This window comes from Paraphaeosphaeria sporulosa, assembly GCF_001642045.1.
Source record: "Paraphaeosphaeria sporulosa strain AP3s5-JAC2a unplaced genomic scaffold CC84scaffold_4, whole genome shotgun sequence".
In the NCBI taxonomy this organism is placed as follows: Eukaryota; Fungi; Ascomycota; class Dothideomycetes; order Pleosporales; family Didymosphaeriaceae; genus Paraphaeosphaeria; species Paraphaeosphaeria sporulosa.
The window spans coordinates 1304831-1328637 of NW_017253363.1; the positions used below are offsets into that span (position 1 = coordinate 1304831).

The window sequence follows — 23807 nt, forward strand, 5'->3', positions numbered from 1 at the left end:
CAGTGGGGTCCAGTCTGACTTGTACGTTGTTGTCATGTTTGTCGGCACAGTCTTTGGGCAGCCAATCCTACTGAAGTCGTCAAGTATAAGAATTTAGACGTCTCTGCCGTCGTCTGAAGAGTCCGAACCAGCCTGGGACCAAGCCTCATACTTCTCGACATCGCCTTGTCCTTGCCCGATGTCAGGGCTAGACATGTCGATGCAGGATGCCTATGGCACGCACAAGGGTGCAAATCTTGACTATTAAAGCTGACAAAATCGTATGGCGTCAAAAGATTACTTTCCGTGAGAACTAAGAGTCAAAGTGGGGCTGTAGGAGCAAGAGAAAGAGAAAGAGCAAACCGACGTGGAGCTAAGCCCGATTCGGCATGGAGCTGTTGTTGTGAAGGCGACAGGCAGCGTGAACAAGGGTCCGGCAGCTTCGGTAAAGATGATAACTCGTCCCAGAACATACAAGCATATCGTCCTGGTGCCAACAGAACTTCTGAGGTCACACAAATGTGGCTGAAATTATGTGCTTCCCAAGTCGTTCTAGTGCATCGACGCCTAGGCAGTCAGTACTTATCCTCGCGTACCTTTTAGATGTATATTCCAAAGATAATAAGATTTGATAAGACCTAAAGACTTAATTGTTGCTGTCTTATTGCGAGGCAGTCCCCAGACCTCTCCACAATTTTACCACAGACGTTTCAAGGATACTAAACCTCTCTAAGTCAACCGGGATACATGTGTTCACCACGCGTGAACACCATCTTTGTGTACGAACTTGCCCACATCGGCATCTCTCTTCCCTTCTATGATACTGAGCATTGTCTCTCCACTGACGTCTGCGCTGCCTGCTCGGCCGCCGGCACTGACATTCTCCTCCTCGGTCCCCCTCAAGTTGCTCCTGACGAGTCCAGGACACATTGGGAACACCTTGACGCCTTTCGAAGCCCACTTGTGCTGCTCAGTGACGGCGATCATGTTGAGCGCTGATTTCGTCATGCGGTACACCTGCCACATGTCGCTGTCGTAGTGACTTCCGGGCGTAGTTGCCAAACCGAGACTGGCCAGGCTGCTGCTGACGAAGATGGAGTAGGGATTCTTGCTCTTTAGCACGAGCGGCATAAATTGCTCACACACCAGCAGCGGACCGGTGATGTTGGTTTCGGTTATGGCGTTAATCTGCGCTTTGTAGCTCGGCTCGGACGATTGCGCGACGCCGGCGTTGTTGATGAGCACGTCGACATGGCCGAACTCTCGCTCGACCTTCTTGGCTGCGGCAGCGATGCTGGCCTCGGAAGTGACATCGAGCTCTAGCGGCGTCAGCTCGCCCTTGATGTTGGCTTCTGATTTTAGCGATTTGATCGCGGCTTCGACTTTGGGCAGCGAACGGCCAGCCATAAGGATGCGATAATTCGAAGAGGCTGACGATATGATCTTTGAAGCGGCGTATCCAATCCCGCTGTTCGCTCCAGTTATGAGGACAATGGTCTTGTCTTCCATGATGATTATGCGCCTGGATGCAAAGTAAAGCACGCCCTAAGGAACAATATTTGACGGACGAAAGCAATATAGATGTAAGTTGGAGAACTTTCAAAGTTATTTAGGACAAGATAGCAGCATCTAGGCGGTTAAGTAATAATTTAAATACAACGTCATATGATGTCTCAGAGGCCTTGTTGATCCTAATATCCGTTAAAGCCGGCATTCTAATGTCCGCAAAGGCCGTGTTATGGAGGTAGAAAGATGATGCCTAGGGTAATACGCTACTTTGCTGAGACTTCGTCGTAAGAAAGTTGAGTTGCATGCAGTAGAAATTTTCCAGGAAGTCCCTAACAAGATCAGTTCCTTTCTCGGTATTCCTAATCCAGGAGGGCCCGCAGTTCTGATAGACAATGTTGTTCATTCGGAACTTAACATGTATACGGCGGAACTTTAGTTACAAAGAAGCAATTGATTGAAGCGTGCTAAGGAGTAGAGGTGAAGGCAAAGACACGTGACCTCATTTCGGATTTGAACGTTACGGGTCTTCCATTGTACGTAATTGAAGCTGATCATCCAAATCTTTAAGGTATACTGAAGTTGTGTGGGACAACCCTACGGCAGCTATGAAACCAGCGATAATAAGTCATGCCCACATCATCCAAATCGATTGGACCTCCTCGGGAATGAGTGATTGACTCACGTGACAGTTTTCATTGCCCCACTCCACCCTTTTCAGTCTCGTGATAGAGTCCTCAACAGCTCAGCTTCCCCGAAGGGCACCCATCGAACAAATGATTTTCGCACTTCTACTTCACAGATCTAGCTTTCATCAATTGACGTATACTTTTGACTAACACCCTTGCGTAGTAGCATAAACAAGCGCTGTTTCGCACCTTCAGAGAACGGTATAATAAAGGAAGGGTATATCCGACGCGCCTGTAAATGCTTCCGAACACGACCGCCAAACCAAAACAAAACTCCAGCAACATTCAAGCCTCCGAATTACGCGGTAATTAAGTCATTCAATTACACCACGTAGCTTCCGTCTAGATTCTTCATCTCGGCTTCCTTCTCCTCCTTCGGGATCTTAGGCATCATGAAGCAACTGGCTAACAGTGCGACACCTGCTAGGACTGCCATCAAAATCCACACGCTCTTCAATGACTGTACATACATGTCCGCGATCTGGATTTTGGCCGAGCCCGGTCCGCCAGGCGTGGCTCGGATGCGGACGAGGAGGGAGACGGATTCAACCACGTACTCCTTTGCGAAGTTGTGATATATCTCGCTGGCGTCCAACTGGTGCAGCAGCCTATTCTGGAATACACAAGTAGCCAGCCCGACACCAAAGGCTTTGCCAAGATAATGGAAGTAGGAAGAATTCGTAACTGCCCGCCGTTGTCGCTCGTCGTCTCTCTCGCGACTGGCGATAAGCTCGGACGCAGTGTGCAAACTCGGGAACAAGATGCCAATCCCGGTGCCAGAGACGATAGCAATGGATATCCATTTCCCATCTGCTGAGGTACGCGTGTAGAATGTGGTCATCGCGACGCCGAACAAGACGAGGAGCCAGCCCAGCCAAATAGCGTAGATCCAGGCGTTCCATTTGCTGATTACGACGAACGTCACGAGGATGATGATGGCCAGCGGAATGGTCCAGGGAAACCAGCGTACTCCGGCAGGTACATCTTTCATGCCGGCTTCGGCGACGCCGAAGTACAGAGGCTTTGAGATTTTCAGCATTTATTGCAGTATTGTGGAGAAAGGCTTGAAATTACCATGAAGAAAACATAGGCGCCGATGATGCAACCTTGTACCGTCGTGCCGATATACATCCCGATGCTCGTGCAGTTCATGAAGCCATCAATAGAGATCATGGACTGGAAGGGTGCGAACCAGGACCAGACGCAATACAAGACGATTCCAATTAGGCCGAATTGGATAGGTATGAGCGTTCGCGGGCTGGACCACGCGTACGTAGTGCCTCCCTGTTCTAGCTATCAGATTGTGGTCCAATATTCGAGCACGTAACCCAATTGAAGGATGCTTGAGCTTGCACTTACCCAGCTGATGCCCAAGAGCATTGCGACAAGCGAACCTGTCATGAGTATGAATCCCACCCAATCGATCTGCTTTAGTTCATAAACTTTCGAACCATACTTTGTAGACTTCAACTTTGCAAAGAACGCGAGAACCAATAGCGAGCTAATGCAGAACGGGAGATTTAACCAGAAAATCCAACGCCATTGCGATTGTTCAGCGAGAGCCTCGCCAACTGCGGGACCGGTCAATGCGCCAACGGCCCAACTGTGAGAATGTCAGTTAAGTTACGAATAGATATGATCACACTTACACCAAGCCGAGGACAGCTGACCATCGCCGCTTGTCCAAAGGCGACACAAGGTCCGTGATGATGAGATCTGAGAGTACGAATACACCACCTGCACCAACACCCTGTACAGTACGTCCAAACAATGCTGTACCCATATCCCCAGCGATAGCTGTTACGAGCGAGCCAATGATGAAGAGTGTTAGTCCTGTCAGTAGCATCGCTTTGCGACCAAAGATCTCGGCAAATGCGGAGAACATTGGGATAACGGCTGTAGCCGCTACCAGAAAGGAGATGCCCAACCAGAACGTGTTTACAGACGGTCCGTGGAGTGCGACTGCGATCGTCTAGCGGCCATTAGCGAGAAGTTTCTTAGATGCCGATTCCAGTGGACGTACCGGCAAAGCAATCGAAATCGCAGTTGCATCCCACGCCATCACGAGGTTGACCAACGCCAAACAAATGCCGGTGGCATAGAATCGCCAATCAACCTCCAGCGCAACTCCTTTGAAATGGCGGACCTCCTTCTTCAACTGCGGTCTGCTCTTCGGGATGCTTTCGAAGCTCACGCCTCGGCTGGTACTTGGCGTCCCTGGCGTTCTTCTTCCCGCGCTCCTGCTCTCGTCGCGGCCATTTCGGCTACCAGATGCGCTTCTGCTGCTCTTGCTGCTTCTATTACTTCTATTTCCATTACTTTTAGTGCTCTTGTAACTGTATAAGCTCTTCTTCGTGTCGCCTCGGCGGACTTTTGAATTAAGCTCTCGTCCACTCCGTGCTTCGGAGTCGAGAGCTTCGAAAGTAAATCGGTCGGGTACTGGAGTTTTTCGAGGTGGTTCTTCCAAGAAATGCGAAAGGCGATCTGATTCTGCTTTGGGCACTGCGAACTGCAGGTGTGCTCGTTGTTTTTCGGACAGATTCGCTATGAACTGTGCAGCTCCGGTTGGCTCGGGTGTTGGCGTCCCATGTCTCGACGATCCGGGAGCGGGGCTGCCATTTCGCGATTGTGGGAATGCAGAATAAGTCACAGGCTTGAGTGCTGGCGATGGGCCTGGCGAAGGCGAAGATGTTTTCGATGGTGGTGTTGGTGGGACTTTGTGCTCTGGTCTCGAGACTGCGTGATGGGCGATTTCGGGAAAAGCAATGGTGTGCTCTTGTTCGGAATTCTCGTCTTTGGGTGGTGGTAATGGCGGTGCTGAATCAGGATCCATGTTCATGTTATAAAGCTCTCTTTATCGCGTCATGATACCATTCACCTCGATTAACATGCAACCTAACGACCAAACAGTAGGAACGTGGAAGCAGGCCAGGCGGGCACATAATCATATAGCTCGGAATTTGTCGAGCGTCGTACCTGACTTCCTGCCTTTCCTTCGGACTTGCAGGTGCTGAGTTCCCTAGCGCCATCCGCTGCTGCGTGGCAACACCCCTGTCATCCACCAAATTGGGGGCTGCGATCCCACGCTATCCTTGTACCACCAGTCCGAAGACTAGGATACGGAAGGTGTTTCAGAACCGACGTTCGTTTCAAGCTGCATGATTGGTGCATCGTTTGGAGGGCGAAGGCCCGTAAGAGGACCACTGTTCCCACGTCCGGCACCTTGCTGGAATAGCATAGGCAGGCCGTGTGATGATGGAATTCAGCATCTGCGTGACATTAGCGAAAGGACTTCGGGAGCACACACAAGCGTCACGCTCACAGCCGGGTGAAAAGTCGTTGCCTTCCAGAAGATCGTCCTATGTGTTCGCTTCTCCCGTGTGAGATGCGATGCCATCTACACGCAGCCTCACGAGGACCACTATGCACACCCTCAACCCAAAATAGCCCTAACATCGTGCCCTAGGGAATACACTACAGATCCAAGATTTCTTGCCAATTACTGGCCGAGATGTTTGGGTGCGCGACCGCGCCTTCGGGATCCCTTACGAGCACAGCCCAGCAACGTGTACATCCCCGAAGCGATCGCTCTAACGTCTCCATCAGTACTAACCATCGCCCGATGTCCGACCTAGAAAATGTTGACGCCACAGGTCGGCAGCGCACTTGGCTGTCCTCCTCACGGGTGCTTTCGTGGGCGCAGGACTACCACGCTACGCTGACGAGACTCGTCAAGATTGACTTGTCGCGAATAGCGCTAGTCAACTTTGGGAACGAGGGAAACAACGCCGACCGGACTTCAAGTAGTGAGGCTCTGCGGAATTGCCTGCTTACATGAGTGTGTGGATCTTCCCCAGCCTCGTGATGGACGGAGGATGAATACCTAGGTAGGCCCAGATGTCCATCGCGACCGAAGGACCACGCGCCTACTCAAGATTAGGTACCTACGGGTAACCATCGGGGCGTTTAACTTAGGACCAAGGAGTCCATCGCGACAGAAGCTATGTATGTCCTTCTCGTCCGTAAACTTTGAATGATGAGTAGGAGGAGGAGGATGATGTGGAACGTGATCTCCGATGTACCCACTCCGCCTTCGTTCATCCCGGCTTACTCCTTCGGCCATTTCTGCGCTATCAGTACATCTACGCCCTCCCAGACGTGAAGGCCTATCGCTTTGAGAGAACTGGGGATCATATCCAACCGCAGCAGCCCAGGAAGCCTCCCTTCAATGTTGAGGTGGTTTTGTGGATGCCTTTGTTTAGGCATACCTGATCGGACCAACTCATATCACCGATTCAGTTGACCTCGCAGAATTCGTATGCGCATGCAGAGCAGTATCAATGACCTCAATAACACGCGAGACCACTTCAGGCCTTTCAGCTCCTGTGAAACGCAACTTTTCTACAGCAGTCGCAACGATGTGATTCCAGCCTGCCAGCAGGTCCGCCGAAGTGAATATAGCGCTGGCGAAGACTGCAAGCTCTGACGTTCTGTTAGCTCTCATCTACTTCTAAGTAATATGGACTCTGTGACTACATATCGTCGCCTTTGGCAAATGCTTTTTTTCAGCGCCTGTTGCGCCAGTATACGTTCGATGCTTTAAAATCGGCGCTGTGGGCGGATTATGGATTTCATGATACAGACATTGAAGGGCAACAATTGATCGAAGATGCACAGAGGGCATCTGGAGCATATACCGTACCTTTTTATTCACTGAAGCGAATCTGTTCTGATACAGTAGAGGGCCCAAGTGGTACTGTATCAGCTAGACGAGAGCGATGCTGGCAAAGGATCCATCCCAATTTAGAAGTTGCTCGTTGAATGGAAGTGTTGATAGGGATGGTTGTGGCCTACCTCATTTGGCTCAATCCATCATTCCGGCATCTCACCAGCACCTGTAGTCAACACCGTTGCTGTCCAAGTGCGTACATCCAACAGCACGCGGAAAGCCGGGTCGCTCCTCCGGCACTCCGCGAAGCCACCTCATGTAGCTAACGCTAGCGCAACCACTCTAGTAAAGAAAGCGGGGGACACCCACAACGACCCGCCTGCAGAGTGCAACGTGATTTGCACTCTGAACAGCGGAGCGAGATATCGATAACGAGATGCGTCGGAGACACGATTCCGTAACACTTCGCATCCTTTTAGCTACCTAGCGCCCAATACCATGTCATCATCGCAAAAAAAGATCGTGAACATAGGCCTAATCGGCTGCGGCGAAGTCGCGCAGGTCATCCACATCCCCACGCTCCTCTTCATGCGCGACTCGTTTCGCATTACCTACCTCTGCGACGTTTCCGCTTCTGCCTTGCAACATTGCTCGCAAAGTCTCCCGAACAAGCACCAGACCACGCAGAATCCCGGAGAACTTTGCGCGGCGGAGGACGTCGATGTCGTGTTGGTAGCGAATTCCGATGAATACCATGCAGACCATGCAATTCTTGCGCTGCAACACGATAAATATGTTTTGGTGGAAAAGCCGCTTGCGTTGACGAAGCGGGATGTTGAATCTATTATTGAGGCAGAGAAGACGAGTAAGGGGAGTGTGATGGTGGGATATATGTGGCGGTATGCGGCTCCGTTCGAGGATGCTGTCAAGGAGATTGGCGGAATTGATAAGATTCTGTATGTGAGAGTGAGAGGTACGGTGCCTCCTGTTGTATCTAGTGATGGGTTACTGACAGCGCAGATATCATTGGGCCCAACTCTGCATTCGTAGGACAGAGCGCTACGTTTCCAAAGAAGTTCACAGACTTTACACCGGAGGACGCTCGCGACAAGGATGAAAGAGCTAAAGAGATGGTTAAAACAGCACTTGAAGGCGAAATTGGAGGGATTACCGTCACGCCAGAGAGCACCCAGATGTGGAGGTTGTTCGGTGGCCTAGGTTCGCACGATCTGTCTGTGATGAGAGAAGTGCTCGGTTTGCCCGAGAAGGTCATTGGGTCGTCGCTAGGCTTCCCTTTCTGGAAGTAAGTAGAAGCCGTCTCCCGCACAGCGTAATGCCAATACTCATGTTTCTTCAGCGTTCTCTTCAGATACCCAGACTTCACAGTGTCCTACGAGTCCGGAATCGACAACATACCTCGATTTGACGCGCATATAGAAGTATACGGAGCCACTAAGTCGGTAAAGCTGCAGTATGATACTCCGTATGTCAAGGGTCTGCCGGTCACGCTGCACATTTCTGAGAACGTCGACGGCGCCTACAAGGAGACTATGGTGCGGAAGTCGTACGAAGATCCGTACACGCAAGAAATGAAGAAGCTGTGGGGGCTGGTAGTTGAGGGACGGTCAGTGAAGACGACGGCGCAGGATGCGCTGCAGGACTTGGAAGTGTTTGGCATGGCGATGAAGCATTTCTACGATAGCTGAGCGGTCTAGAGTTCCTGTTAGCGTCAACCTTTCTTTGCACAATCTGCCAAATTGATTTCAGCTCGATATTAGACGTTGCAAGACCTATGCTTGATCTGTGTTCCTGAAAAGAAACTCTTGCGAAAAGAGACCAAAATGGCGCGTTGGAAAGTTCCTATACACAAGCTAGGCTTCCATGGACGTTGAGTAACCCACGTGCTTGTCCGCGGAGTGCCGATTTTCAACGGAGGGGTCGCAAAGCGCCTGCTTGGACCACATTGGGGCAAGCGAGGTGCAGCACCGCCGGCTTAGACGGTTAAAGACCCGAGTGAAGCCACAAGGGTGGAATCGGAACAAATTCACTGCGAGTTACATAAATAGCGATGTATAGACGATGTCAATACATGCGCTTGCTCCCACTGCTTTTATTCCATCGCATTGATGAGGAACCAACTCCAATGAAACTTGCACTCACAAATATCACCAAATGACGGACATAGAGCTCCCCGTCTTACGCTGGGGCATTGTTGGATGCGGCCTCATCTCTACATGGTTCGTCAGTGACCTTGTGTTATCGCGCTCAGAAGCTGCCGCAAACCACACGATCACTGCCATCGGTTCTTCCTCCTTGGAGAAGGGCAACAAATTCGCCTCCAAGAATTGCCCTTCACAGTCTCCCGCCGTGTACGACTCGTATTCAGGTGTCTACAATGATCCGAATGTCGACGTTGTCTACATTGGCACCCCTCACCCTCTGCACCACAAGAATGTTTTGGATGCTATAGCAGCGGGCAAACATGTTTTATGCGAAAAGCCGATGGCGATGAATGCGCAAGAAGGACAAGAAATGGTCGTTGCCGCGCGCAAGAAGGGCGTGTTTTTGATGGAGGCTGTGTGGACGCGCTTTTTCCCAGTCACCAAAGAGCTGCAGCGTTTGGTGCACGAAGAGAAGGCCATTGGCGACATTTCGGTTGCCTGGGTGGATTTTGGTATCTACACGCCTATCCAAAGCAAGGATCCGGGCTCCAGGACAGCGTCGAAGAAGCTGGGTGCCGGCGCGCTCCTCGACCTTGGGATCTATTCGCTGACGTGGGCGTCGCTGATATTTGGCACTGCATCGAGCGCATCCCCAGATATCAGTGCCAACATGGTGTTCTCTGACCATGAGGACCCGAACGACAGGGTGGACGAGCAGACTGCGGTCATACTGCGGTATCCGGAGCAAAGGGCGCAGGCGATCTGCACTGCGTCGCTGCTGTACAAGACACCAGAGATCTTTGCGCGCATCGAAGGGTCAAAAGGGTCAATTTCGGTCGGAGGAGTCGCAGCGTCGAAGCCGGGATTTCTAATCGTGAAAACAAAGGATGGCGAGGAGAAGAAGATCGATTTCCCTGTTGAAGGGAGGGGATTTCATTTCGAGGCAGATGCTGTTGCTTTAGACATCCAAGCGGGAAGACTCGAAAACAACACGTGCTCTCTGACTACGACGCAGAGTATACTGTCCTATATGGACAGTATCATGGCGGCGTGTGGGCTGTCATACTCGAATTGATAGAGATATATAGAGCAGATTGCCGACCTCGAGATACCCTGCCAACGCTTTAGGGCCCAGCGCATCCTGAGACGGCATACATTTCAGCTTGGAAAGGAGAAATCGAGGATCGAGTAATGAGTTCGCTCTCAGGCCCAGGGGGACAGTGATTGCAAGAGAGGATGATGCAAGGTGGGCAGTCGCGTCGCGTAGGCCGGTCGTCCCTTCCTATTCGGCCTAGATATCTCACCACAGATGCCACGGCAAACGAAACTCTACCACGCGTGGTTGCCCGCAGTGATGGCTCCGCAATGCTCCTCAGCAGCCGCGATTATTTCCGAGTTCTCGTCACATTCTTTCCATGTTGACGACGCCCTGCAACATGCCGACGACCCGCACATCGTCTCGAAAACGTGCACGTAGCCCGAGTATTCGTACCCTGGAACACGAGGAGAGCAGCAGGCGCGCCATGCCGCGTTTGACGCCGTCAAACAAGCGTAGAGCGGTGGAGAGCTCAACACCCGGCCGGTCGACACCCAGGCGCGTCTCCGTCCGAATCGAGGGTAAGACATGTCAGTGCTTGTCACACGTGTCGCAGCTAATTGTTTGTAGTGTCAGCAAGTCCAAATACCGCCGAACTTGCGCAAACATCAGCCCTAGTACCAACGCATGACGACCCTCCTCCCCTTCAGACTTGCTTCGTATGTCGTAGGCGCGGCGGCCTCTATGCCTTCACTTGCATCTTCGAGGAAGGGAGTGACAAGTGCACAAGGTGCGTCAAAGAGAAGAAGAGGTGCAGAGAGGCGACAACCGCAGAGAAGGCAGCACTGGACGCTCGATGTCCTCAATGCAAGAGCCGCGGGCATGCGCGATGTCGTTATCCAGATGGGAGGCCTTGGCAAAAAGGAAACGGTGGCATCTCTTGTGATGTGTGCATAAGGAGAAACAAAAGGTGTGGCGCACCTGTGCGTCGCATAGCAAACTCCAACACCCGGGCTTTCCTGCAAATTACTTTTGGCGGATCCCAGTCACAAGAGCAGAATGCGGATCCATCGCATGAGTCAACAGAGTCTGGGTCGCAGAAGACCTCCGGAGGAGACACTCTTATCGATGCAGATCAACAAAGACAGGCATCAATGTCAGAGTATGCCACAGTACCTTCGAGCTCGCGAGGGAGACGATCGGGCACCGGCGCGAGCACGATAGATATCGGCGCGGAAGCAACAACAGGTATCTCGAGGAAAGGAACGCATATCGAATCATCTGAAGACCATGCAACTATGCTGAATAGCGCACGAGTCATCATATCAACAGCGACCAGATCAAGTCTTACTGCTACACTATCAGCCGTCAAAAAGAGACGTGTCTTACAACAGGGCACATGGACACCGGAAGATTCAGCAGAGGAAACGCCTCCCATCTTTAACTTGGACGTCATCCCTGATGACTCTGATGCTGCAGCTCATAAACTACTAACAGAGGCAGGTGGAGCTGCGCTCCCTTCGCCTCCTTCAACCGAATCCGAAACGGAGGACACAATGGCGGCGCTTGCGTATTCTAAGTACATTGAGATGGATGAACCTACGTATCCAGCCAACTCAGGTCCATCAGACAAACATTCTTCTGCGGAGCAACGACAGCACCGAAATTCTGAGCCCGAACGTGTGAATTCGCGTGCGCGTCATAGCACCGCGAACTACAGTGCAAGGTATACTCCGCCGCCTCTGGATCTGTCAGACAACCAGTCGACAGAAGAGTTCAGTTCGTACGAAGGAAATGATGGCGACGAAGAGGCCGGGTCCGATGATGAGGAAGAAGTTGAAGCCTCTTCCGCCGACGAGCTTTTGTCTGGCGAAGATAATCTTGGGGAAAACATGTTGTCGGACCTGGACGTTGAGCCTGAAGCCCTCGCAGAACCCATGAAAGCCAGGACCAAACCAGCTATGTCTTCAAGACCCGCTCGCAAGGGAATCGATCTCAGTCTCCCACCAATGCACGATAACGAAACAATCTTTGCAGATCTTACTTCCCGTGCAGTCGACCTGGGGCTCGCAGATGCGTTGAAAAAAATCGATCGCGCTATCAACGTTGCTACGATGTGCTCTGGCACCGAGTCACCTCTATTTGGTTTGATCGCGTCAACAGCAGCGCTGGAGAACAATAATCAGCCACCCCTCCGGTTTCGACATGTTTTCAGTGCCGAAATTGAGCCTTTCAAACAGGCTTTCATCGAGCGCAATTGGGCACCAGAACTTCTCTTCAGAGACATTCGAGAGTTCATTGCAGAGGGAGCAACTGCTGCGACTACAGCCTATGGCGCCATAGCGAAGATACCCGCCGGCGTGGACGTCCTTGTGGCGGGATTCTCCTGCAAGAATCTCTCTAGGCAAAACAATCATCAGAAAACCCTCAAAGACAACGGAGAGTCAGGTGAAACATGGACGGCGGTCTACGAATACTCAAGGCGATTTCGGCCGAGCGTTGTACTATTGGAGAATGTCAAAAGCAAAGCCTCAACTTGGGATGATGTTGTGTCCCAGTGGTCTGACATCGACTATGAAGCAGGATGGCTGTACTGCGACACGAAGCGGTACTACTACCCACAGACGCGCGAGCGAATGTACATGATCGCAATTGACCGAAGAGGATCTGGCAAGAAGGCTTCCCAAGCCGTCGAGAATTGGAAGCAGACGATGCGCAAACTAGAGCGACCATGTAGTAGCTCTTACGAAACGTTTCTTGCCAATTTCCCGCGTGGTTCTGTTGATTACAGCCCGCTAACTTCTGAATGGGCATGGGAGTTATGCAAGCTGCGATATGACCACATGCGGTCGGAGCTAGGTTTGGGTGTCAAACGTCCATGCACAAGATGGAGTGAGAATGGTACGAAACAGTAAGTTGATGCTTTCCGGAAAGCTCAAAGCTTCGAATATTGTCCCAAATAATGCGTCATTATTTTGAATTATTGGTTTGTACTAATCTGATCACATAGGCCATTCGAACATGCTGACCATGATTGGTTTACCGCGAGGTCCTCACGAGAATGGGAAGCCATTGAGGTTGCTTACCTCCGAGCAGCCGTGATCAATGGCATTGATGCATTGTACAAAGAGATAATATGGGATGTTAGCCAGAATCCAGACCGATTCCACGAGAACCTTGGGCTGATAGGTTGCATCACTCCGAAGGGACAACTATTCTCAACCAACTGGCAACGACCACTAAGCGGTATGGAGCTGTTGGGATACCAAGGACTGCCCCTGGACAAGATTCACTTGGCTCGCGAAAGCGCGGCGGAGTTACAAGATTTGGCTGGAAATGCAATGAGTACGACAGTCATTGCTGCTTCTCAAATTGCGGCCATCATCTGCGCATCCCAATTCCTCAAAGGTTCCTCATCAGCCCAGCAACAACGCATGGATAAACTCGCGCCTTCAACCAATACGCTTGTTAGATCTGGACAGCTTACGGCATATGCACCGAACATTGTGGAGCCCCAAACCATCAATGTTAAGGTACTTGCTCAGCACGCACGGTACAGCTCACAACTTTGTAGTCGTGAGTGCGATGAGAGAATATGCGAGGCAGTCATACAGGCATGTGCCGCCTGCGGGCATACCGCATGTGCGTTACACGCCGGCAATCCAAAACATGTCTATATAGACACGGTTGAGAGAACGACGCATCTGCAGAATCCGTACACTTTCATAAGCGAGTGGAGACCCAAGCTGCCCTCGCGTGTAAGCTTCAAGAACTTCTCGGGATTCAGCTTTTCCACTACACTCCAAGCTCGACTTCCTCGAGACGAACTCACTGAAGAGTTCCAGCAACGAGTGCATGACGTCGACATTGAATCAAAACAGTTTTACATCGGAGGGTTCACAAGGCACCCCGGCTTTTGGAAGGTGTTGTATAAGGCAGATCAAGCTTACTTGGAACTCTACATTGGCAAGAAACTTCAGTGGCTACTATACGTCCAGTCTCCGTCCGAGCTACCTGGTGACAGTGCTTTGAGGGCACTACTGAGAACACCAGTTGCCAGAGGCTCAGTGAAAGATTCCCTGCTGTCAGCCGAGTGGGATATCTACGTTCCTTCAGTCTATAACATTCCTCTGCACATTCGTGGTTCATCCGAGACTTCCAAGTCATTCAAAAACAGACTGGCGCTCCGTGATTTCCAGACAGAGACTATACCTGCAACGCTCCACATCCGTGTTGATGATAATCGACCGGTCGACCTGCCCGATGATTGGATTGATTTCACTGGAGAATACGAACACCTCCCACACTGTGGCACTGCAAGCCATTCATTGTACAAAAGATCATCTCACCCAGCACTCTACCTTTTCCTCGACCCAGATCCCCTCGGCCGCGGGAAAGACGATTCCTTTTACTTCAGCTTCGATTGTGAGAGATTGCGCTCGGGCGATCACCGCCAGTCTGTCGCCCATCTGAGACCATCTTGGCGGCCCGAGAATCATGCGGATACAAACGACAATTTTGTCGAAGCAATTTCCTTCGGATCATGGGAACGTGCAGACGTCGGTACCATAGACCTAGCCTCAGACCTGCTCTCGTTGAGCGCAAAAGTGCTGACAAAGCCCAACTTTTTTATTGAGGAGAAACGTGCATGCACGAACGCCATGAGCGTATTGGAGGTGGAGGCACTCGAAGTCCTGCCCACCAAAAATTTGGATGCCTATTTATGGGCGTTAGACAATGTTTCTTCAGCACCATCTTCTCCAAGTTGGCAACCGTTTGGTACAAGCTCAGATGCTGACTGTACGTGTGCGCCACCGTTTCCAGGGCTTCTGTGGAGCGTCGACAAGGCTGGAGTCGCTACCGCGTATGAAAATCCAAAAGCGGCCGCAACACGCGAGCGCGCCATCAAGACCCGCTGCCAAATTTTCCACATCGAGTCAGAGATTGTCAATAAGACAACTCGTATCAAATTCGGCGTGAACATAAACTCTTTAGCGCATCGCGCTGCCAGAACTCTTCTTCGAACGAGGGGATTGGCGCCTGCAGAGCCTGTAAATGTGTCTTGGAGGCTTTTGACCGACCAAAGACGCGTAGCTTCCGTTCGATTCCCAGAATTTCGCTTGCAGAGCAATGCCACCGACAAGCCGTTCTCAAAGAGACTCAGGATAGCGTATGAGTTACGTGGAGCCCAACCTCGAGCGCTTGAATGGATGCGGGCCCAAGAACGCGGTATTTCTTTTACTATCACTGAAGTCGAAGAAGCTGTTCATATAAAGTTGGGGTGGCGGGCTGAGGCTCGAGCTCAGGCAAAAACTGTAGTACGTGGTGGAGTACTTGCAGATCGACCGAGTTTTGGCAAGACCGTCATCACTATTGCCCTCATTGAAAGCGAATTTGAAGAATGCAGAGAGGGCGCCTCTGTGATCAATAAGAACAGGTTGATTGATAAGCAGAAGCTTGCCCTGATAGATACAGCGGCTACCCTCATTGTCTGTCCTCCACATCTTGTCGACCAGTGGCAAGAGGAGTTCGAGAAGTTTCTTGACACCAAGTTGTACGAGCTCTATAGCATTGTCTCGATTAAGACTTTTGCGGAGCTCCATAGCTTGACATTCGAAGACATGCAGAATAGCAGGGTTGTCATCGTCTCTTGGGCAATCCTATCTGATCCCGAATACATCGCCTACCTCGCCGGGTTTTCCGCAATGCCTGAACCAGCTACTGCTTCCACCAAAGGTGCGCCCAACCGTCGTGCTTTTAATGCGTGGATGGAACGTGTCAGCCAAGAACTTCCTGCCCAGCTCACGAAGCAACAACATATGGATCCTGCCGACTTCAGCGCAAACACAGAGAGCTTGCTACGAGAGCGACTGAGCCGAGACGAGTTCAATATGGTCTTGCCGCTGCAATTGCGACAAGGCAGCCAATATCAGCCCTACAATGTCACTCAAGCTGGCAAGAAGATATCCGAGGCAAAAGCCAACTCGAAGAAAGGAAAGACCCGCATATTTTCTGTGCCTCTCCTGCATCTGTTCTGCTTCAACAGGATCGTGGTCGACGAATACCATTATCTCAATGTACACCAGAAAGATCAAAAGAAAATCCACGATAATCTCGTCTCCTCCGTCGGTATCAAGGCAATAGCGGCGCATAAGCGATGGGTGCTTTCAGGCACTCCTGCCCTTGGATCCTTTGCCGATGTTGATAACATTGCATCATTCTTGGGCATCCAACTCGGAAAGTACTCGCCTCGATCTAATATCGGAAAACAGACGCAGATTGAGGATATGCAGAGTGAGGCCCAGACCAAGGTGGAGAGGTTTCTAGCGCAAAAAGAGACCATGTCCTCACATTGGCACCAAGCCCGTCATCAACTCGCGCAAGACTTCCTGGACAATTTCGTACGACAGAATGAACCGTCTCTTGAGCACATTAGTTGCTCTGAGTCCCTCCGAACCATCGACCTCGATGTCGCGCATCACGCTGTCTATCTGGAACTCTCACAGCACTTGATCTCACAGCGGATGGCTCTGAAACGCATGAAGAACACAGAAGGCGCGGATCGGACTAATAGATTGAACGCAAGTCTGAACGGATCTAGTACTGGAGAAGACGCGTTACTAAAGTGTGCCATGCTTTACGATTCTAACGACGGCGGATCGGGTCTCCGAGCGCTCTTGCAGACAAGATCGAGAGAGTATCAAGAGACGGTGGCTGACCTGAAGAGACTATTGCGTGGCTTCGAAGGTCAACGCAAGAGGAATTTCGAGGGATTACAGAAGAGCTTACAAGAGGAGGGGTGTATCTCTCAGCTCTACATGTACTTCGGGAAGGACGTCTGCATCGACAACTGGCTTGGCGATGACAAGGCAACTAGGAAGATCCGTGCCTTAGTGAAGGATGCTGAAGCCAACCCGGATTGTACAGAACTCATCATCGAGGGGAATAGGATAGATGAGAAGGTCAAGAACATAAAGAAGGCTTTATCGAAGCTTCGCACTACTGCAAACCAGCTCGCTTTCCGGATTAGGTCTGCACGCTTTATCTCCAACGTGCAGAGCCTGCTTCAGCCATTGTGCGAAAGCTCGAATCTCACGAGACACTGCGATGCCCCAGAGTGTCAAGGCAGCGCGACCATCGCCGATCTGTATCTGACCTCGAGCTGTGGTCATCTGTCTTGTGAGCGTTGCCTTGCAGACAGGACTGACAACGAAGTTTGCGTGGTACCCAGCTGCAACACTACTGTCCAGACCATGAACCTCGTCAAAGCCACGCACCTTGGATCCCAAAAGGAGATTGAATCTGGACGAAGCTTCGGCCGTAAGCTGGACGCCGTCGCGAAACTAATCGCAGAACTCCCAGAGTGCGACCAGTGTCTCGTCTTCGCTCCAGACAACCGTACGACCAGCTACCTCAAGGAGCTTTGTGATCACCACAACATCTCACAACTGGCACCCAACGAGAAGAATCCCGCTAAGGCTATCCAAGCCTTCAAGAAAAACCCCAACGTGAAAGCCCTCATCCTCGACCTCACCAGCGAGACCGCAGCAGGGGTGTAAGTCTTTCCCCAGTCCAGTCTGCCTCAAACACCATTAATTCTCACAACAGGAATCTCTTCAATGCAAACCACATTCTCTTCGTTGCCCCCGTACTCGTGAAAAGCCAGTATGAATACGACGCCGCCATGGAGCAAGCGATCGCACGGTCCCGCCGATACGGCCAGGACAAGCACGTCCGCGTCTACCACTTCGCCGCACTGCATACTGTTGACGTCGATATCCTAGAGCATCGGCATAAGCGCAAAGACGGCATCACAGATATTACGGCACCAGTAAGTCTGCCTCACACAAAACTCAAGCAGAGGGAGAGGACAAAGCTGGTAAGGAACAAGACAGGGAGGATGGCTTTGGTGCCCATGAGTTGGGTAGAGGATAGGAGGGCGAGGGGGATAATGGGGGTGGAGGAGAGCCCGCAGAGCTTTACAAGTTTGATCAAATTCTCAGAGGGGTTTGGGGACTGAGTGATATGTTCGTGTTGGTTGTGATGTAAGTAGTAGATGCCTGGCGTATGGATATCGTGAAGGTGGCTGTGTTCTTTGATACTGGAGTTTGGTTGATATGCCAGGTTTGTGTGTATTATATTGCCGATGAGCGAGTCCTTTCTCGTCTGGTCATGCTTCAATCTAGACGGCATCCTTCCTCGTGTATGATTATTGGCATTAATGCATGACTTGTCGTCCGCTATGCACGCTCGCCTTGTTACCACCAAGTTGCTCATCCCAAGCCCTCAGGGCATCCGCTCATGAAACTTTCCCCGTATCGGACTAACCAGTGACTCCGGCCTCTGCACCTCAGACAGCACACCAATCGATTGCCGGTTGGGAAATCTCTCCTCCAATGGGCTCACCAACCCCATCAATCCATCACCACTATTGCCCCTACTTTCCTGCGTCCCCAGCGCACTCTGACTCTCCACTCCATCATCCTCCACCCGACTCGACCGGTACGAATTGTACTCTCCAGCCGAAACTTGCTCAAACCTCGGCCGCAGCGTCGAAACCGGCGTCTCCAGCTCGGCCGGAATCTCATTCACCCTCACGCATGGCTTTTCGCCCGGCTGTAGGCCCGCGAGCTCGGAGCGCGGCGTCCCGGCCAGCTCTTGCGTACCGCCGTGGATCTTGTGCGGGTGTGGGCTGGAAATGGAGAGCTCCGAGACGGCTGTGCCGCCGAGTTCAGGGGACGAGGGTTGTGAGTCTGAGTCTGGGGTTGAGTGGAGGCGGCGACGGCCGCGGAAAAACCAGAATGCTAGCGCAGCGAGGAAGGATACAAGGGTGAGACTGCCGATCGCTATTCCTGCTTTCGCACCTGCGCTGAGAGATGGGCTGGGAGATGCGGTGGCTTGAGTGTCCGGAGGAGGTATCGCGACGATGGAGGCGCGGGGCAGGGGACTAGGAAATGCGGCTTGGGCAAGTGTGAAGTTTGCGCGCTCGTAATCGACGATGAGGTAGGCTTCTTGGAGAAGGGTGCGTCCGAGGGTATATTGCGATTCGTTTGAAGCGCGGCGGATGGGGAAGTAGTTTGTTGCATTCTCGTAGTAGGGATATGAGGCCTGTAGGTCGAAAGCAGAATACGGGAGCAGGATGCTGGTAAAGTTCGTTGCTGCACCCTCAAGCGAGTCGATGAGTTTGAAGGTTACGGAGGGGTTTCGTGCGCGGAGTTGGTCGCGCATTGTGGTGTTGATTAGGTACAGGTCGGTCGTGGGGTCGTACGTCAGGCCGAAAGATTCCTCAAAGGCGTCGCAGACGTCGCGGGGCAGCCAGAGCATGGAGGTGGTGCTATCAATGAGGGAGAAGTGGGTGCTGGTGGACAGCGAGTATGTGCCTTTTAATGAGTTCGTTGCTATGACTGAGTCGACGCCCACGGTGAGCAAGCGCGAGGGGTCTGCGGAGAACGAAAACGAGAATTCGTTCGTGTTTGGTTCAAAACGCGTAGGATCGTAGCCTCCGAAGATAAGTTGTCCAGTCACGGATTTGAGGCGGTACTTTGCACCAGCTGTATAGGAGAAGGAAATTGAGGGGATTTGAGTGCTTTTACGCAGCTGCTGGATCAACGGGTCAACTGCCTGGCTCTGGCTCCCGAACTTGGACTTCGTGACACCGAGCGGTATATGTCCCATGTAGTAGACCATGTTTGCAACTCCACCTACTAAGGAACTGTTGACCGAAATAACACTATTGCTTCCTGATGCTCCTAGACCAACCATGTCATATCCAAAGATTCCGGGAGTAGTGTTGAGTCCGAGTCTTTCTTCGAGATCTATATTATATTGCCCAATCAGGTCCCATGTAGACGACGTATTAGTGAGGAAGCCAGGGCTTTGTGCGCTGTTGAAGATTTGTGCGCCGCGCGACTCGGCGCAATCAGAAGGGTCATGGCCAGCAATGCAGCCATCGGGCACCACGATGATCGTCTGCCCGCTCTGCGTTGAGGCGAGAACGCGGAACTCTTGAGGGGGCGCCCCAATAGTGAGCTTGAATGTGCTCCAGCTGCCGTCATTACCATCCCACTCCTGCGAAGGCGGTACTTCGTATGGCTCGGGGATGGATCTCGGCGCCTCTCTGGAGACGACGTTCATCTTGCTAGACGATTACCGGGGGCGTGTAATATCGTGTACGTGCTGAGCGAGCGAACAGTATGGCGGTCGCCAACTCATGGCTGAGAGCGCATTTGCGTTTGAGGACAACGCATCCACAAAGTCATATCCACGACTGAGTAGGATGTGAAGTCGAAGCTGGCTTAGAGGTCTCACCTGGACCTGAGTTATGCTACACAAGGGTCTGCTAGAGCCTTGTCAGATTCAATAAATCCATCTTTGATTAGCCATGGAACGGGGATCAGATGCTGGCCAAGCCCTGATTCACTGCAAGCCAAGGTCAATACGAGGTTGCAGGCTGGAGCTCGAACGCCTGGAGCAACGCTTGTGGCTAGCGTCTCGTTCCGTCCAATCAGCAGATTCGTGTCTCGTTCCTCCACTTTACCGCCGCCGACAACAATGTCACTACGTCCACCTCGATTTATTGGATCGTGATTCTTTCCCGTACGCGCATCTTCGAATGTTATCCAGTTCGATCTTCTTTGCCGCGGGAAGCCACTAGAAGCCCCCAATACGCTTAGATCCTTCACCGGCCAAGACGTTGGACCCGAGTCATTTAGCCCACTAGACCCTGATCCCAAGTATCTTTGGACCTGCTGGAATTGGTCAGTCCCTGGAGAATTTTGAACATGGATGCTATCTTGGCGCCTCAGCCTCACCTCCAATAAGTGTATTCAACGTTGGGAGACGCAAGGGTTCCTCGGAAAACGGCTGTCGAGGAACGACTATGTATTCTGATAGGCAGCACGCGAAGTTCGTTGGCCTCTTCACAAAAACTTCATGAGAGGTTCGCGCCACATTCCGAATACGTCGTTCAGCCGTGGTTCCGCCCCGGTGCCAGCAAGCTTTATTGGATGGTTATGCGTGCGACCAAGCACGCGAACGTGCGCCTCGATCAAGGCAGGGACGCGAGCTGCAACTGCTTACTCTCCTTAGAGTCATCCAAGCCCCGGCAATCTAGCGGAACGTGCAGCCCATCGGTCGTTCGTAATCCTTCCTTTGCACGCGTTCCTTGAGGTGCCTACACATTCTTTTCGTGGTCGCCCGTTGATGCCATTGTATCGATGATGCGGCGTTCCGTATTGCTCGATGTTGCTCTTTGGGTAACATTAGCACAAACTACGCCATATCAGAGGAGATGTAAGTAGCAGTAACCTTCTTTCCGGCTTCTAAGCGCGTACTGACTAGCCATAGATTGTAAGCACGTTGTGAAGTATGCCTCTGGCTCACGCTAACAAGTTAGACAACACTTCAATAGCAACGACTACGACACAACTGCCTCCGCCGCCACCAGGATATGGATGTTCAGGATGTGTTGTCCAGGCGCTGGCTCCGCTCACAGTATCTCTTGCCCAGGAAGAATTGTCCTCCTGGACCAGTGTTGTTCAACAAGTGAAATGCCTTACCAGATATATCAGCCATTATACGGGAACGCCATCTGCCTTACAGACCGTTGTGACAGAAATAGAGACGTTGACTCAGCACACAATATTCACGGATGCATCTCATCAGATTATCACTTACACAACACCGGTCTTGACCGTTGAGCCCACACCAGGCGTTACACTAGAGTTGCCCTCAGGCACCTATATTTTCTACGACAAGATCTTTGGTGGACTCAATCAACTCACGACTTATCCTGGTAGACCTCAGAACCCTGAAACTGCGATTTACCTTCCGCCTTATCCTGCGCCTACAGCTCCAGGTCACGCTCTTTTTCGACTACAAGAAGTTGGAGGCTATCCGACGTGTGCTGCAGATGTAAAAACGTTTGAGGATGCCATGCCGACGCGGACAGCAGACTGGCGATCTTTCTATCATTCTGTTACCGGCACGCTGCCAGACCCAGGTGTGATAACACCGTTACCACTTCCCTCTCCCCTCTTAGGCTATTTTAATCGTGACCCTGGAATCAGAAGTTCTTTCCACGGTATCAATCTATTTTCATGTACGCCCATCCATGAATCAACGATAGGTGGCGGGATACAGTTTTCAACGGCCCCCTACTATTCGGCTCCACACCCGTCATCTGAAGGGGTAATTCCGATCAAGCCTTCTTTCGCGACTGGACCAAGTAAATCGCAAACATACATACAGACTACTTATCAGAGTGTGACTTCCTATTCTTCGGTCCATGGCCCCTTGAGAGGCGACATATCTTATACTACAACCCCAAAACAGACCCTCGTACAGAATTCGCCAGGAGATGCTGACAGAGGCTCGCCAAACCCAGCAAAGCCCAATCGCCCAGGAGGCGGCCAAGTCGTCTCGATCGGAACTAAGACTTATGATATCCATCCCGCAACGCCATCGAATCAAGGACAAGGCTCTAATTTGGGCCAAGGTGTGGTCGTGGGCACGGTTACACTGAACCCTGGTGCCACAACTACCATTGATAACGTCATAGTCGCTGTTCCCACAGAAGGAGGTGGACGCGTTGTCGTCGTCGGCACAAATTTATACCACGTTTTGCCCACTGGATCACCTGTCATCTCAGTCGGAGACGCTATTCTGATGCCGAATTCACACGGCCTATACGTGATCGGAACGCAAACACTCACCCCTGGTGGCCCCATAATTACAGTCAACGGCTACAACCTGAGTCTAAACCCGGAAGGAAGCTTAGTAGTCATAAACGGCGTCACGCAAACACTCGGAGGTAGCCCGCTCGTAACCGGCGCACCTGTGCTGACAGTCGGCGACCAGACCTATCCCGCAACACTCATAGATGGAACCATCGCGTTTATCCTCGGGCACGGACAAACACTGCTCCCAGGGACCACCCTCACAATCTCAGGAACAACATATTATTTACCCTCTGATGCATCACCCTCAGTCATTGTCATCAACGGCGTAATCTCAACCCTCGGCATTGCACCACTCATACCGGCTCCAGAGATCACCCTCGCCGGCCGCACATACACAGCCACAGTCCGGGACGGCACCACTGAGTACGTGCTTGACCAGGGTACGACGCTGCGACCGGGGGATGTAGTCACTATTTCGGGGACGACGTACTCTCTCGACGCGCTGAACACAGCCTTGGTAATCAACGGGCAGACGAGCACCGTGGCGAGATCGAGCGTCCCAGCGAGTAATTTTGCGACGCCGACGGCATCGGCGGAGATCACGGCTGGGGGGAAGTTCGTGGAGACGTCGGCGGCGGGTTCTTCGAGCAAAGGGAGTGCAAGATCCGTGCGAAAAGGGGGACTGGATGTTTGGCTTGAGGGATGCGTCTTGGGGGTGGCGAGCTGGCTGGTGATGCTACTGTGAAGGACGTGTTGAGTCTTGGTGGATTTAATATGACTTGCATTTAGCGCGGCGTTTGGGATGGGTAGACAGATGGATGGCTTTGGGGCTTTATACCCATGTATAGCGGAGACGGTTGGCTTAATATACCACGGACATGTACTACTCTCGCATGGCTTTACACGATTCGTAAACATCTGGGACATTAGTGCTATTACTACTGCTTTACGATCGCCCATACCGCTGCGGGCACAAACGACTCGCTACTCTGAACAGTTGTAACTACATACCACACACCCCTGAAAGGCGATTTAACTAAAGCTCCAAAAAACACTTATCCGATCCAATGATTTCGTACTCCGGAC

General features: G+C 51.8%; 7 protein-coding genes across 7 annotated transcripts; 4 read left to right on the forward strand and 3 right to left on the reverse strand.

Moving 5' to 3' along the window:
* Nucleotides 1–624: 624 nt before the first annotated feature.
* CC84DRAFT_1163289 (putative short chain dehydrogenase/reductase) lies at nucleotides 625–1593 on the reverse strand. Its single transcript, XM_018178224.1, has one exon. The coding sequence runs from the start codon at nucleotides 1486–1488 to the stop codon at nucleotides 733–735; it is 756 nt and encodes a 251-aa protein (XP_018037400.1). The 5' UTR covers nucleotides 1489–1593; the 3' UTR covers nucleotides 625–732.
* Nucleotides 1594–2363: 770 nt separating this feature from the next.
* CC84DRAFT_1258241 (uncharacterized protein) lies at nucleotides 2364–5013 on the reverse strand (the record flags this gene model as incomplete). Its single annotated transcript, XM_018184807.1, has 5 exons — nucleotides 2364–3195; nucleotides 3249–3458; nucleotides 3534–3777; nucleotides 3824–4146; nucleotides 4198–5013. 5 exons carry the CDS (start codon nucleotides 5011–5013, stop codon nucleotides 2497–2499), a joined length of 2292 nt encoding a protein of 763 aa, XP_018037401.1. The 3' UTR covers nucleotides 2364–2496.
* Nucleotides 5014–7235: 2222 nt separating this feature from the next.
* CC84DRAFT_1117081 (NAD(P)-binding protein) lies at nucleotides 7236–8702 on the forward strand. Its single transcript, XM_018175482.1, has 3 exons — nucleotides 7236–7816; nucleotides 7864–8146; nucleotides 8201–8702. The coding sequence occupies exons 1-3, from the start codon at nucleotides 7342–7344 to the stop codon at nucleotides 8547–8549; spliced, it is 1107 nt and encodes a 368-aa protein (XP_018037402.1). The 5' UTR covers nucleotides 7236–7341; the 3' UTR covers nucleotides 8550–8702.
* A 238-nt stretch (nucleotides 8703–8940) lies between these two features.
* On the forward strand, nucleotides 8941–10250 carry CC84DRAFT_634242 (NAD(P)-binding protein). Its single transcript, XM_018186961.1, has one exon. It carries the CDS (start codon nucleotides 9016–9018, stop codon nucleotides 10078–10080), a length of 1065 nt encoding a protein of 354 aa, XP_018037403.1. The 5' UTR covers nucleotides 8941–9015; the 3' UTR covers nucleotides 10081–10250.
* On the forward strand, nucleotides 10251–18194 carry CC84DRAFT_634243 (uncharacterized protein). The gene is made up of 4 exons (XM_018186962.1): nucleotides 10251–10622; nucleotides 10672–12952; nucleotides 13052–17596; nucleotides 17650–18194. Exons 1-4 carry the CDS (start codon nucleotides 10421–10423, stop codon nucleotides 18059–18061), a joined length of 7440 nt encoding a protein of 2479 aa, XP_018037404.1. The 5' UTR covers nucleotides 10251–10420; the 3' UTR covers nucleotides 18062–18194.
* Nucleotides 18195–18819: 625 nt separating this feature from the next.
* Nucleotides 18820–20139, reverse strand: CC84DRAFT_1062954 (acid protease; the record flags this gene model as incomplete). The annotated part of the gene is made up of 1 exon (XM_018173601.1): nucleotides 18820–20139. A coding segment is annotated over one exon (1320 nt), but the record flags the coding sequence as incomplete, so codon positions are not given.
* A 942-nt stretch (nucleotides 20140–21081) lies between these two features.
* Nucleotides 21082–23665, forward strand: CC84DRAFT_634279 (uncharacterized protein). The gene is made up of 2 exons (XM_018186963.1): nucleotides 21082–21333; nucleotides 21437–23665. Exons 1-2 carry the CDS (start codon nucleotides 21258–21260, stop codon nucleotides 23464–23466), a joined length of 2106 nt encoding a protein of 701 aa, XP_018037406.1. The 5' UTR covers nucleotides 21082–21257; the 3' UTR covers nucleotides 23467–23665.
* The last annotated feature ends 142 nt before the right edge of the window (nucleotides 23666–23807 follow it).